The following is a 15632-nucleotide window of genomic DNA, read 5'->3' as shown; positions in this document are numbered from 1 at the left end:
TTCATATTCATTGCATCCGTGATGCTATCTAGCCATCTCATCCTCTGCCGTCCCCTTCTCCTTTTGCCTTCAGTCTTTCCCAGCATCAGGGTCTTTTCCAGGGAGTTTTCTCTTCGCATTAGGTGGCCAAAATATTGGAGCTTCAGCTTCATTATCTGTCCTTCCAATGAGCACTCAGGGTTGATTTCCTTTAGGATGGACTGATTTGACCTCCTTGCAGTCCAGGGGACTCGTAAGAGTCTTCTCCAGCACCACAGTTCGAAAGCATCAATTCTTCGGCGCTCAGCCTTCCTTATAGTCCAGCTCTCACAGCCATACATTACTACTGGGAAAACCATAGCTTTGATTAGACGGACCTTTGTCGGCAAGGTGATGTCTCTGCTTCTTACTATGCTGTCTAGGTTGGCCATAGCTTTCCTCCCCAGGAGCAAGCGTCTTTTAATTTCATGGCTACAGTCACCGTCTGCGGTGATCTTGGAGCCCAAGAAAGTAAAATCTGTCCCTGCTTCCATTTCTTCCCCTTCTATATGCCAGGAAGTGATGGGGCCAGATGCCATGATCTTCGTTTTTTTAATGTTGAGTTTCAAACCAGCTTTTGCACTCTCCTCTTTCACCCTCAACAAGAGGCTCTTTAGATCCTCTTCGCTTTCTGCCATTAGGGTGGTATCGTCTGCATATCGGAGGTTGTTGATAATTCTCCCAGCAATCTTAATTCCGACCTCTGATTCATCCAACCCGGCATTTCTCATGATGTACTCTGCATATAAGTTAAATAAGCAGGGTGACAATATGCAGCCTTGTCGTACTCCTTTCCCAATTTTGAACCAATCGGTTGTTCCATGTCTGGTTCTTACTGTTGCTTCTTGACCCTCGTACAGGTTTCTCAGGAGACAGGTAAGGTGGTCTGGTACTCCCATCACTTTCAGAATTTGCCACAGTTTGTTGTGATCCACACAATCAAAGGCTTTAGCGTAGTCAATGAAGCAGAAATAGACATTTTTCTGGAATTCTCTTGCTTTCTCCATGATGCAGCGAATGTTGGCGATTTGATCTCTAGTTCCTCTGCCTCTCCTAAACCCAGCTTGTACTTCCGGTAGTTCTCGGTTCGCATACTGCTGAAGCCTAGCTTGTAGGATTTTGAGCATCACCTTGCTGGCATGTGAAATGAGCGCAATTGTGCGGTAGTTTGAACACTCTTTGGCGTTGCCCTTCTTTGGAATTGGAATGGAAACTGACCTTTTCCAGTCTTGTGGCCACTGTTGAGTGTTCCAGATTTGTTGACATATTGAATGCAGCACTTTAACAGCATCATCTTTTAGGATTTTAAATAGTTCGGCTGGAATACTGTCATCTCCGCTAGCTTTGTTGTTAGTAATGCTTCCTAAGGCCCACTTGACTTCACTCTCTAGGATGTCCGGCTCAAGTTCAGTGACCGCACTATCATGGCTATCAGGGACATTCAGATCTTTCCTGTATAGTTCTTCTGTGTATTCTTGCCACCTCTTCTTAATCTCATCTGCTTCTGTTAGGTCCCTGCCTTCTTTGTCCTTTATCATGCCCGTCTTTGCACAAAACGTTCCCTTGAGATCTCCAATTTTCTTGAAGAGATCTCTAGTCTTTCCCATTCTGTTGTTTTCCTCGATTTCTTTGCATTGTTCATTTAAGAAGGCCTTCTTGTCTCTCCTTGCTATTCTCTGGAACTCTGCGTTCAGTTGGGTATATCTTCCCCTTTCTCCCTTGCTTTTCGCTTCCCTTCTTTCGTGAGCTACTTGTAAAGCCTCATCAGACAGCCACTTGGCTTTCTTGCATTTCTTTTTCTTTGGGATGGATTTCGTTGCTGCCTCCTGAACAATGTTACGGACCTCCGTCCATAGTTCCTCAGGCACTCTGTCTATCAGGTCTAATCCCTGAAATCTATTCCTCACCTCCACTGTATATTCATCAGGGATATGATTTAGGTCATATCTGAACGGTTTAGTGGTTTTCCCGACGTTCTTCAATTTAAGACGAAATTTTGCAAGAAGCAGCTCATGATCTGAGCCACAGTCAGCTCCAGGTCTTGTTTTTACTGACTGTATGGAGCTTCTCCATCTTTGGCTGCAAAGGACATAATCAATCTGATTTCGATATTGACCATCTGGTGACGTCCATGTGTAGAGTCGCCTCTTGTGCTGTTGGAAAAGAGTGTTTGCTATGATCAGCATGTTCTCTTGGCAAAACTCTATTAGCTTTTGTCCTGCTTCATTTTGTACACCAAGGCCATGCCTGCCTGTTATCCCGGTGATTTCTTGATTTCCTACTTTAGCATTCCAATCCCCTATGATGAAGAGGACATCTTTTTTTGGTGTTAGTTCTAGAAGGTGTTGTAGGTCTTCATAGAACCGATCAACCTCAGCTTCTTCGGCCTCAGTGGTTGGGGCATAGACTTGAATTACTGTGATGTTGAATGGTTTGCCTTGGATTCATACTGAGATCATTCTATCATTTTTAAGATTGTACCCCAGTACTGCTTTTCCCACCCTTTTGTTGACTATGAGTGCTACTCCATTTCTTCTAAGGGATTCTTGCCCACAATAGTAGATATGATGGTCACCTGAATTAAATTCGCCCATGCCTGTCCATTTGAGTTCGCTGATTCCCAAGATGTCGATGTTCAATCTTGCCATCTCATGTTTGACCACCTCCAGCTTACCTTGATTCATTGATCTGACATTCCAGGTTCCTAAACAATATTGTTCTTTACAGCATCGGATTTTCTTTTCACCACCAGACACATCCACAGCTGAGTGTCCTTTCGGCTTTGGCCCAGCCGCTTCACTCTTTCTGGCGCTACTTGGAAATACCCTCTGCTCTTCCCCAGTAGCATATTGGACACCTTCCGACCTGAGGGGCTCATCTTCCGGCGTCATATCTTTTAGCCTTGTGATACGTTCCATGGGGTTTTCTTGGCAAGAATACTGGAGTGGGTTGCCATTTCGAATAAATATGATATATGGTTATAAGCAGGAATGGAATAGGGAACTGGATTGTCTCATTTTGCCTAATCAATGGACTTCACAGTCTGTATGGACTTTAGCGTCTGTATCTGAATGTCTATGGCTCTCAGGTGACGCCTTATTCAGCAAAAACTCTTGTGGGCCCAATGGACATGGAATAACATCTCTGTAATAAGTAAGGGTTTGTCTAAGTCAGCTAATTGCTGGGGGTGTAACATCGCTAATGCTGCTTTTAACCATATGTTCTGGCGATGCCCAATAATTGCTTCTTTGGGGGAGGAGGTTATTATGCGGATAAACTTTGTATTGGAACACTCTTTAATATTTACTGATGTAAATTTTTCAGTTAAATTATTTGAAATTTATCTACCTGCTTCCTGGAAGTTAGCACACGGTCAGTGCAAATGGATTCTCCATGCTCCTTTGACAACTAAAAGACTGATATTACAACATTGCAACGATAAACACTCACCTCCTATAATGCAGTGGATTGAACACCTTACAACACTTTCAACATTTGAATGGGTGGTATATAGATGCCTCCTGCAAATGGATACTTATTTGGATATTTGGTCTGCTTTTGCTGAAGTTTATGTATAATTCCTAGAAAGCCATATTTTCATATATGCATTTCATATGCATGCATTGAAATTGATATATTCAAGTTTATGTAGCTACATTTTTTCTTTTGTTTTGTATTATCAAAGTTTTACAATAAAAAACTAATTAGAAAAAAGACCTCCCCACCAGATCCACTGATATCACCACTTTCTCTGCTCAGGCCTGGCTTATTTCTTATTTCCCTCTTTACAGGCAATGCTAGTACAGCGTTGTTGTTGTTGTTGTTGTTGTTGTTGTTGTTATTATTATTATAACATGTTGTTCCTCAGTGGTCAAATCAATTAACATCCACACCTGCTGTAAAGATTACAGAACTAATGTACTTTAAGTGGCTCACCAAAGGGAATGAAATCAAGAGCACTCAGGAACAAAAAAATGGATGTTGAAGTAAGATTTTCAATGCCATGAACTGATAAGCACCTTTGAGTGCCCAGAGGGAGAGGAGGGCTTAGCTAAAGAGCAAGACCCTGTACAGACACAGTATCTGTGATTATGGACTCCCTTGAAGACCCACAAGCCAGCTTTGCATCTGTAATGCATATTTATTTTATTTATGTGCTTTGTGTTCATTTTAACTGAAAAATAAAACTTTATTTTATTTTAACTGGAGATGTCTGGCATTGAACCCTCTGCAGGCCAGTCATGTGCTCAACCTTTGAGCTATGGCTCTTAATTAGGTCATCAAGAGTCCATGAGCAGATTCTCTAGAGTGGTAATATATGCTGTTTTTGGAAAATCTGAGAAAATCAGAAGTGAAATGCCTCTTTCGTTGTAAGTATTTGGCCCTCATGGAATCCTTAGAAAAGAAGGTCCTAAACAAAAGCAAAATGCAGGTATTTCAGAGTGGCGGTCCCCTTTTCTCCGAACACCCATCGTCAACTTTGCAGAAGAGAATAGCTGAGACTATTTTGGATTAGTTGAGCTGGGCATGAAGTTGGGGAAGTGGGCTGAAGAGACAAATGTGACACTATGCAGATATTCGTTATGCAGCCCACTTCGCTGTTCTTATTTGGTAGGTTTTCTGCAATGGAAGAACTTGGCACCTCAGTCATATCTGATATCAGTTTTGATCGTTCAGATGATGAAGTGGTAAGTCCTATCTCTTCAGACCAGGCTTGTCATGGGAGAACTGGGAAGTCTTAGGGCAGGGGTCCCCAAACTTTTTGTGCCGGTGGGCGCATTTGTATTTTTAAGTAAAGTATGCCATCACACTTCGTACCATCGCAAAATAGCTGCCATGGGGGGAGGGGGAATGCTCATTTATAAAATAGCTACCCTGCTGGACATGGTCAGTCAAAAAATACCTATTTCACATAAGGCAAACTGGTGATGCTAAAAATAAAAGTAGCTTGCCCCTGAATGTAAGGCAGAAGTGAGTTCTGAACCCCAACACACAACCACTCCTTTGATCGCACAGGCTTCTGCTCCAACAGTAGATCCGTCTCACAGAAAGCAGACTTTCTTCCCCTCTCAGCCAGCCAACTGACCTCCCCTACCCCAAACACAGAGCAAGCTCTTTCTCTCACCATGGGTCACCACCCATATACACACTCTCATGTGTACACATGCACCCCCCATCCATATTCTCTCTATATAGAAAGACAGAAAGACATTCTACATGCCTATTTATATATAAGCATGTGCACATGGGTGCACAGACTTTGTTCCTTTCTTGCCTCAGACCCCAACCACCCCAGCTTACTAGGTAGCAGTGGAAGCGGCAGGTTCCCTTTGTTTAAAAAAATGTTTTTCCTAGGCAATCAGGGCATGCTTTAAAGCAATGTGCTAGACCACCCACCATCTTCATCTTCTTATATAAGAATATGGTAATGTAAGGCTTATTACCTGAGATCTACTGGACCGATTTTGCTCATTTTTGTTTTGAACTGAAGCTCAAGCAGTGTAGACATGCAGAAAATTTTGAAACTCTGAAAAAGTTCAAAGCTCAAGCTTTGGGCGCTCAGGAAGGGAAGGTAGAGGGAAGAGGCAAAGGGGAGGTTAATACATTACATGCATATATGCAACATGTGACAGTGTGTGCGCGTGTGTGTGTGCGTGCATGTGTAATAATGCTTACTCCTGTGAGCTCTTAGAGTGCTCAGCTAATGAAAGGACAGGCACAGAATGTTGGGAAAGGGGCTGAAGAAAAGCCAGGTGTTGATAGTTAGAGGAGGAGGAAAACAAGCTGAGGAGAAAAACTGAAAAAACACCAGAGGGAGAAGAGAGAGAAAAATCTTATATCACATGTTTTCAACCTCAAACTTCAAGAAATAGTAAATGATCTTTAAAAAAAGAAGCTTTTTTTGTTTTCACCTTTGACAGTTTATTTGTAGTACATTTATTTTAAAAGTGTAAATTTGTTCCAATCAAAAGGGTAACAGGATAAAAATATGTTTCCCCATTGTTCTTAGACTACTAGCCCTCATGGCAACATGGGATTTCCACTAGTTTCTAAGAATGCCTCTGGGGTAAGTAAAGATGATGGGCTGGAGGCTGGTGCTTTGCAGCTCACCTGGCCACCAGGTAAAACAAATTTTCATTGGTGGGGCAGGGACTCTTGGCAAGCACTGTGGGAGGTATCTGCAGCTGCTGGGGCACCCACAAGCTCCACCTTGGGGACCCAGGTTTAGGGTGTGGCCAGGCTCTTGCTGTTGCTATGGTCCGAGCTCTCTGTACTCTGCACCAGCAGAATCTGAGACTTCAGCCTTGAAAGAGGTTGTGCCAAATGTGCAACCTGCAGCAATAATTGGATTATGGTATATAAGCTTTTTTCCCAGAATTGTATAGTTGAGAGAATTGATGAGAACAGAGATGACTAACAGACATGGAAGGAAGGAGGTCTTCTTGAAACAAAGAAGTAGTATTTCAGAGGGAGTTGTTGTGTTTCTCTGCAGAAGGGTGACGAAAGATGTGACATTACGAGCAGTGAGGCCGGTTTGAAAGTACTCTCCCTGCACTTTTGTATGTTCAAATAAACCCTCTTCTATGCTGGAGTGAGCTTTTTGTATGGGATGGGGGTAATTCTGAAAGTTCTTTGTGTAATTTGGTTTGAGATGGGGAAAAGCAATTTAAAACAATAAAATGTTAGCACAAGACAAACAAGAACAGTAAAAACAGTAAAACATTAAAACTGCATAACTTCAAAGGCTAAATTAAAGGTATGTGTTTTCACACTCTTTCTAAAAGCCAAGATGGGGAGTGGGAGTGGGTGGAAAGCAACTGTAGTTCTTGAGGGAGCACATTTCATAGTTGGGAGCAACATAGGAGAAAGCCCCTTCACGTGTGCCCAACAAATGGGCCTCTGCAGGGAGTGATGCTCTCAACAGGGTCTCTCCAACAGATCTTATTAGCTGGACAGGTTCATAATAAGTCAGGCGGTCCCTTAGATAGCCAGACCCTGAGCCATTCAGGACTTTAAAGGTTAAAAATCAACATGTCCTACTTGTAAGCCTACAGTGGGGCATCTGGTTGGACACTTTGGGAACAGAATGCTGGACTAGATAGGCCTTTGATCTCATTCAGCAGGGCTCTCCTTGTGTTCTTATATACTTCTGATTTCTAATGTGCTCCATTTTAAGATTTGGATGGTGGCTAACAAGAGAATTTTAAGCATATATGCTTAAAGCTGAAATAAAGCAAATATTGCATGTTGATTTAAATCCCATTCATTTTACTCCTGGCTACTCTAAATTAAAATGTGGGCTTCCTGTTGCTTCTAGAATATGCAGGGGGTCTGCATGGTCATGGAGGGGAGCACCGCAATGATGGAATGCCCCTTGAGTTGGCTTCTCTGTGTGTTGCCATTTGATCTTCTGAATCCAGAATGCTGTAAATAGCGAGCTAGTGAAGGGGCATTAATCTAATCTGCTTCTGTGGTGACCGGCTGCTGTAGTCTGCACAATTTTCTAAAATGATACATATCCAGTGCAAAGCATAACTTAGAGTGAGAAGAAGAGGGAAGATGTGCACAAACTCATGGTGGGAATTGACTGTTCAGTAGCCCATGAACTACGTATGCTCCCAACTCATCTCTCTGGCTTCCCTTCCTTTTTCTTTTCTTCAAGGATCTGGATATGATAAAACCCACCAAAGGCAGAGACAGAGGGGTAAGTTTTGAAACTCGCATCTCTACCTCTGATTAGTTCCCAGTGACACCAGATGCCAGAAAACTACTAATCCTGCAATAACTTTAAATGAGGACATCCCATTTCCCTTCCCACTAGCCTTGTGTGGCTGCTACAAACATCTGTTTGATCAGAGGCCACAGCTGGACAGGGAAAAATAGACCTGTACCCACACGCTCCATTTTTCTCCCTTCAGGTCTCTGAAAAACTTGTCGTCTATCCAGCCTTATAGTTTGCTAAGCCTTGTCAGTATTTGTGGGGGGGATGGCAAGGAGTGAACAGAATGCCCCCCCCCAGAATAACATGTGGGCCCCATTATGATGCTCTCACACCTTTTTCTCTCCCTCAGCGCACTTCCTTGGCACCCCTGATTCAGCCAGTGGTAGCAGCCAAGCGTTCACGACCCTCTGGGGCACCTACTCCCAGTGTAAGTATCTGTCAGTGCCCTGTACCTGTGCAAGTGGTAAGTTCCAGGGTGCAAGGGATTATCTTTGATTATATCACAAACCTGGCCCTCCTATTGCATCAGAGAACTGATGCAAAGGTATAATATGATGTGATAACTTGTGGGTACGTGTGATATGTTCAAATAAAGCAGTGACATATTGGGCGCAATTAAATGTAAGTAAGTGCAAAGTGATGGTTCGGCTGGATCCCAGGACCCGAGGAGCTCCTCTGGTTGCCAAAACTTGTAGTGTAATAATTGCATTTCTCTGCCCACTTTTTTTCTAGTCAAGGCAAATAACAGGTGGCAAGGAGGGTGTAGTTCCAGGAGAAAATAGCATGGGGGAAACGGTTAATCTCCCTTCCCTGCAGTCATATCTAGTTTGACCCTTGCGTGACACACTGTCTAGTCAATGGCAGATTAGGCAGAAATATATTGAAAGGAGCTTTCTGAAGAGGTGAAATGGGAGGCTAAGATTAGGGATTATGAGAATTCTATTTAGGGGGTGAAATCTTGATGGATTTTTCCAGTTCAACTCTGGGGACTTTCATTCTGTTTCCCCCTGCTGGTGTCAACTTGATTGGTAGTGAGTCTATCAGATATGCAGATTCCGATTGTTGTTTTTTTAATGGCAGAAATTTGCATACATTGGATTTTTGTTTGGGGGGGATCTTTAAATTTGTGCAAATGGAGTCATAATTTTTTTAAAAAATTAATTGGCCATCTTGCACAAGTACACATGATCGCAAGTCCACTTGTCCTCTATGTAGCCCCGCAGAGGTATATTCCCCTCTTGTAAATATCCTTGACAGTTTTATCCTCTCTATACACTACTTCATTTAGCCCAACAGAGCCATATTCCGTACTTGTCAAAGAACCTGTCAATTTCATCCTCCACTTCCCAAGTGAAGGTGGGTTCTCAAACGATCTGTGATCATTTTAAGATACTTTGTGAATCGCTCCCCTAAAATAGTAGTGAAATGTGCTATTCAAAAATGCAATTAATACTGATGACCATCCCCCACCCCACCCCAGCCAAAAGGAGTAAAATAATATGGGTATTTCACATAGGAATTGGTGATGCTGCCCCAAAAGTTGGTTGTGTGCATCTTAAGACCAAGCCATTGGAGAGGGGCTGAGTTTGCTCAGGTTCTCTCAAACAAAAGCGTGCTGTGTGTGTGTCAAGAAAGTGTTAATATTTATTGAAGCCAAGGTTACATACATTGTAACTTATTCTATTTGTAAGTTCCAAACAAAATACTTAATAAACTATTTTATAGTAAATAAACTAAATTTTTGTGGTATAGAGGTGTAATAAATAAATATTAGTAGTAAAAAAAACCTAGTTAGTAAGAAAATACATTTAAAACTAAATCCAGAAAAGACTATAGAATACATAGAAGAGGTACAGACAACAGTCAATGACACAGACAAAACAGTAGTAGGAGAGACCCACTGGACATAGATCTCATAAGAATGTAAAAAGAGCCATGCTGGATCAGACCAAGGGTCCATCTAGTCCAGCATTCTTTTCACACAGTGGCCAGCCAGCTGTCGACCAGGAACCCATAAGCAGTCTTAAACTAAAGGAGAACCTTCTACCAAGGTGGGGTAGAGAATGGGAAGATGAGAGGAAATTTCTCTTATATCAAAAATTATCTGTTTAAGGTTCCTTATATACAGTCAGGGCCAGAAATATTGGAACAAGGATAACTGTTTTGGCAGTTGGCCTCTGTACACCACCACATTGAAGTTGAAAGGAAACACAGCCAAATGGGAGCGAGGTCAGGACTTTCAGCTGTAATTCAAGGAGTTTGACAAAAATGTGGCGCTAACCATTCAGGAAGGACAGCCAGTGGCATTCCCCCCCCCCCCCGTTTGTGGCTCATAAGTAATGGAAGGAATGGCTGACAAGCAGCTGCATGGCCAGGTGTGGCCTGTTTCCTGGGTACCCCATAACCAATCAAGCAGATAAAAGGCCTGGAGGTGGTTCTGAGTGTTACATTTGCATTTGGTAGCTGTTCCCTGGAACTCCCAACATGAGGTCCAAAGAGGTGTCCATGCGAGTGAAGGAGGCCATCATCAGGCTGAGGAAACAAAATAAACCCATCAGAGAGGTAGCAAAAACACTGAGAGTGGCCAACACAACAGTTTGGAACATCCTGAAAAAGAAGGAATTAACTGGCAAGCTCAGCAACAGCAAAAGGCCTGGCAGACCATGGAAGACAACTAAAGTGGATGACCGCAGAATTCTGCTCATGGTGAAGAGGAACCCTTTCACAACATCTAGCCAGGTCAAGAATGCTCTTGAGGAGGTAGGCATGTCATTGTCAACATCTACAGTCAAGAGACGGCTTTATGCATGTAAATACAGAGGCTTCACAACAAGGTGCAAACCACTGGTAACACTCAAGAACAGACAGGCCAGATTAGCCTTTGCCAGCAAACACCTAAAAAAGCCTGCCCAGTTCTGGAATAAGATTCTTTGGACTGATGAAACCAAGATTAACTTGTGCCAGAATGATGGGAAGAGAAAAGTATGGGGAAGGAAAGAAACAGCTCATGATCCAAAGCATGCCACATCATCTGTCAAACATGGTGGAGGCCATGTTATGGTATGGGCATGTATGGCTGCCAATGGAGCTGGGTCACTGGTTTTTATTGATGACCTGACTGCTGATAAAAGCAGCAGAATGAATTCTGAAGTGTATAGGGCTATACTTTCTGCTCAGATTCAGCCAAATGCTGCCAAACTGATAGGACGCCACTTCATATTGCAGATGGATAATGACCCAAACCATACAGCAAAAGCTACCCAAGAGTTTCTGAAGGCAAAGAAGTGAGATGTTCTTCAATGGCCAAGTCAGTCACCTGATCTCAACCCAATAGAGCATGCTTTTCACTTCCTGAAGACAAGACTGAAGGCAGAAAGACCCACAAACAAGCAGCAGCTGAAGGCAGCTGCAGTGAAGGCCTGGCAAAGCATCTCGAGGGAGGAAACTCAGCATTTGGTCATGTCCATGGGTTCTCGACTTCAGGCAGTCATTGACTGCAAAGGATTTTCATCCAGGTATTAAAGGCTGGAAATGATTAAAGTATTAAAGTTTGAAATGATGTTGGTTTGTTCCATTACTTATGAGCCACCTGTCAAGGGCTCCTTGGAGGCCTCTCTCAGTCTAATCCAGTAGCCAAGTCCAGACACAGACAAAGGGATTCCTTTCAAAGCTTTATTCTTCTTTTACAACTTAACAACTATACCGTTTGCAACTAGATCTGAGCAGCACAGTACCTATGCCCTAAGTTGGAACAGTTGGTCCCCGTTTGAAAGGGAATTACTGGCAGACCCCTGAACCTAAGGACTAGGGAGAGTTCCTCCCCTTTTCCCTTGGATCCTCTGGGCACAGCCGTTGTTTGCGCGCCAACCGGGCACTACGCCTCCTTTCCGCGCCCTCCATCTGGCGCTGCTCTCTGCGTCTGCGTTGCGCATCCACCAAGTCTGCTATCTGTGCTCGGTCACTCTCTGGACTGCTAACTAAACTAGGAATGCTGGTGGGAGGAATCTCCATCAGCTGTTGGTCCTAGGAAAGAGGAGCGCGTTCCTCTCCCAGGAGCGACTGCTCTTCCTCAGAATCAGAACTACTCTGGGATTCTATGGGCTCAGTGTCCACCCTGACACCACCAATGATGGGGGGATATGCCACTGGCTTTACTTCCTGAATGGTTAGTGCCCCACTTTTGTCAAACCCCTTGAATTACAGCTGAAAGTCCTGACTTCACTCCCATCTGGGTGTGTTTCCTTTCAATTTCAATGTGGTGGTGTACAGAGGCCAACTGCCAAAACAGTTATCCTTGTTCCAATATTTCTGGTCCTGACTGTATACATACTCATGTGTGTCTGTGTGTATAATTTTTTAATTACATTTCTATACCACCCAATAGCCAGAGCTCTCTGGGCAGTTCACAACAATTAAAATCACAAATTACACCATAAAATACAGTATAAAATGTAAAAGCTTAAGACTGCAGTATAAAAGTGCAAACCAAAGCAAAACCTAGCAGCAATGCAAAGATTTAAAATACAATAACAGATTTAAAACAACAGAGCTAAAGGACTAAAATGCCTGGGAAAATAGAAAGGTCTTCACCTGGCACCAGAAAGAGCACAATGTAGGTGCCAGGTGAGCCTCTCTGGGAAACTCATTCCACAATCGGGGTGCCACAGCAGAAAAGGCCCTCTTCTTGGTAGCCACCCACCTCACCTCCTTTGGCAGGGGCTTCTGGAGAAGGACCATTGGCCTATATCCTTAATCTGCGTAGGTGTGATGAAGTGCCGTTCACCACTCTCTCTCTTTTTCCTCTCCCTCCTCTCCTTTAAATCTTATCAGGCCAATGAGATGCTTGTGGTGACGCTGAGATCTGGAGCCCTTGCGAAGAGCAGAGTCCCTGCCCAGAGTTTGCCACCTACCTCTGTGGTTCCACGTCGCCGATCCCAGCAGAGCCGTTGCATCTCCACACACTCAGGTGCCCCTTGCCCCTTCGGTTTGACCTGCCTCTTTGGTAGGGACTGGCAAATGTTGAAAGTGACCAGGTAAGATTAGGTAGGGAGTGTTAGCAAAAAGTTTAGTAGTGGTGCTAGAATATCACTCTATGCACTAAAAGCCCCTCCCCACTCCTCAAATTGGACTGTGTTCCCAGAAAGGTATCAACTTAGGACTTGTTTACCTGAGAGATGGCCTTCTTCCCTATAGACCCATTTGATCCTCTGGCAAGGCCCTCCTGGTGGTACCACATTCTTCTGAGGTCTGCTCCGCAGTAATTCAGAGCAGGGCATTTCATGTGGTGGCTCCCACTATGTGGAATAATTTTCCACCTGACATTAGACATGCGCCAGCACTTTTTATTTGTAGGCAGATGTTGAAGACCCATCTTTTTATGCAAGCCTTCCTTGTATAGTATGGCCTACCCTCTTATCTAGATAGTTTTTCTATGTAGTAGTCTTCATTTTTATGTTTTACTCTGATTTGCGTACACTGCTTTGAAACCTTTTAGATGTAAGAGGTTTATAAATACTCACAAATAAATGAGGTGGCAGCAGTGCTGGAGCCAATGTTTCTGGAATTCAGAAGCCCCCTGCCATCTCCCTGAAAGAAAGCCCTTCTCCTTCATTGTAAATGGGGACAGGCTGCAATTGCTCCTGGGTATGGGATATGCACTCTGTACATATTCAGAGTATGTCTTCCTATTTCATATTCCTTTTTTTCAAAGGGAGGATAGGGCCAAAGGTATTCCAGGGAGGAGGAGGGATGGGGCCACAACTAGGAATGCCAGAGAAACCTGCAACGGAACCAGATAAGTTCAGATTTTCCTGAATCTGACCCGCGGATTCCACAGCGGACCAGCTTTCCTCCTGTTGGTTGAATTCTGTGGACTTGCGGACCAGTTTTCTTACTTTCCTGAATTTTGCACAAATTTAGTTGTAGAAAAATACACAAAATAAAATAAAACAGCCAAAAATTCACATTTTCCCCATTGGCTAAAGCATGAAAATGTGCGTTTGGGGGGATATACGCATTTTCGCACATGGGAATTTGCATAAATTCGGAAACAAAAAAAAAATCCAATTCCATTGATGGGTGGACCATGGAACAAAAGGCGCCTGACAGTCCACAAAACACAGACAAAACGGATCTTACACAGTCTGTACATCCCTAGCCACAACTCACAATCAACTGTATCTGCCGGAGACCACTTTTGTGAACGTTACTGAGACCAGCAGGCAGCTCTTCAGTGGACCTGAATTGTTTCCACAGTGATTTCAAATGTGAGGTTTTGCATTCCTACGAGCTGGAGTTGTAAGAATGTCTTGACAGGGAGGGGGAGGTCCTGTATCTCCCTCCTGAGCCCCCTTGGAGGTAGGGCTCCACATTTGTTTTGGGATACTTTCCAATGTTGAGTCCATCCTCCTGCTCCTCTATCACCTGGAGGGTGACGGTCACCAGGTTCCCAAATCCAGTTCTGCAGGCAGAGGTTGAGCAGGAGCCCTGCCCTGCCCTAGCCAGGATTCCTGGACAACTGCATATGCACAGAGCAGCCATGTTGAGCTCTTTGCTGGGGGCTCCTGCACCCTCGGGGTGTTGCCCTCCAAGTGGAGTCTGCACCTTGGGGGAGATAGACAAGTACCAGAGTTTAGCAATGCATCCTGGGAGGTGTTCGCTAGAAAGGTGGTGGCAGAATATGCCGTCAGTTGTGTTCCTCATGCTGACTGTGGTCCTTCCCTCCACAGATCTCACTACAGTCTGGGGCAGCACTGATGAGTCAGGTGGACGTAGCAGTCGGATTGAGAGTGACACCATCAGCACAGGGACTGGGGCTGAGCCAAGGAGTGCTCCAGACCCCTTCTCTCCCTCTTCCTCACGGGGAACACCACCACTCCAGCAACACCACTTTACTTCCAAGACCGTAAGTTAAGGGCCAAATTATGTGTTACCTTAGCTGTGTCACTCTGGCCTTGAGTGCAAACTTTCCCACCCACCCCCAGACGCATGAATTGCCAGGGCAATCCAGATCAGGACCATAGCATGGGACGTAGGGGAACTTTAACCTGTTGGCCCCTGCTATGGCACTGATTTGGATTTCCCTCCTATCACCAGGGCTGGCCGTACAATTAGGCAGAGTGAGGTGGCTGCCTTGGGCCGCAGGGTTTGGGTGTCCTGAAAGGGCAGCGAAGTGTCAGTTACTTAATTTGTATTGCTTTTTTCTTTTTACTGACTAGGAGGGGAGAAATGCTTGTGGATTTTTCTGCCTCTAGCATTAAAATAACTTGGCCAGCCCTGGGCACAGTACAGCTTGCCTTAGTCGGAGCCAGGAGCACTGTTTGCTGCTCTGCCTCAGGCAGCACCATCTCTTGGGCCAGCCCAAGACGTGAATGGATTCTCTGGGGAATGCGAATGGCAGGCATGGGGAACCGAATCAGGATTGGGACCACGGCAAGGGGCGGGGGCGGGATTGGGACCACAGCAAGGGGCGGGGGCAAGAGGCTACAGCCCTCCTACCACCCCCATCCCAAGCTAGTTCTGTGACATCCAGTCTAAGGACCCTGCCTGAGCTCAGGTCCCCTGGGGCTGCTGCCTGCCCACTCTCCCGCCGTTCATCACCGAGTACCCCCTGCCCTCTTCACCAGGGGGACCACTGGCTACGGAGAACCCGGACAACCCTTCCTTCAGAGCACTTGGGGTTACCGTACTAGGGTCCCAACCCTGATTAGGGCCCCCATGCTGGCAATTTGTGGGGGGGGGACCCTGCACTCGAGGCCAGAACTATGCAGCTAAAGTAACATGCAGTTTCTCCCTAAGTCTTGGGAGAGCAGGACCCTGGCCTAACACCCTACCCCAACCATCCCCAGTGTGGTGCCCCCCAGATTTGTTGGACTGCAACTCCCAGCATTCC

The 15632-nt window shown here is 44.8% G+C and overlaps 1 protein-coding gene across 6 annotated transcripts in view; it reads left to right on the top strand.

Annotated features, from left to right (window-relative positions):
- Window positions 1-15632, top strand: part of LOC146358209 (rac GTPase-activating protein 1-like) — a 28295-nt gene that overhangs the window by 5261 nt on the left and 7402 nt on the right. For 5 of the 6 annotated variants that reach the window (XR_014783892.1, XM_084805448.1, XM_084805458.1 and 2 more), the window contains exons 4-8: window positions 4634-4706; window positions 7682-7723; window positions 8091-8168; window positions 12572-12707; window positions 14470-14645. Coding sequence is in view for 5 of the 6 variants with exons in the window: in XM_084805448.1 (XP_084661574.1) it covers window positions 4634-4706; window positions 7682-7723; window positions 8091-8168; window positions 12572-12707; window positions 14470-14645 (505 nt within the window). In the remaining variant the exon portion in view is untranslated. Of the gene's footprint in view, window positions 1-4633; window positions 4707-6028; window positions 6086-7681; window positions 7724-8090; window positions 8169-12571; window positions 12708-14469; window positions 14646-15632 lie in introns of all 6 variants that reach the window. The other variant, XM_084805438.1, reaches the window with a different exon arrangement.

This window comes from Heloderma suspectum, chromosome 1 (genome assembly GCF_057233095.1).
Source record: "Heloderma suspectum isolate Gila_16-S chromosome 1, 16-S_ref, whole genome shotgun sequence".
In the NCBI taxonomy this organism is placed as follows: Eukaryota; Metazoa; Chordata; class Lepidosauria; order Squamata; family Helodermatidae; genus Heloderma; species Heloderma suspectum.
This window is presented reverse-complemented; position numbering and strand designations above follow the sequence as displayed.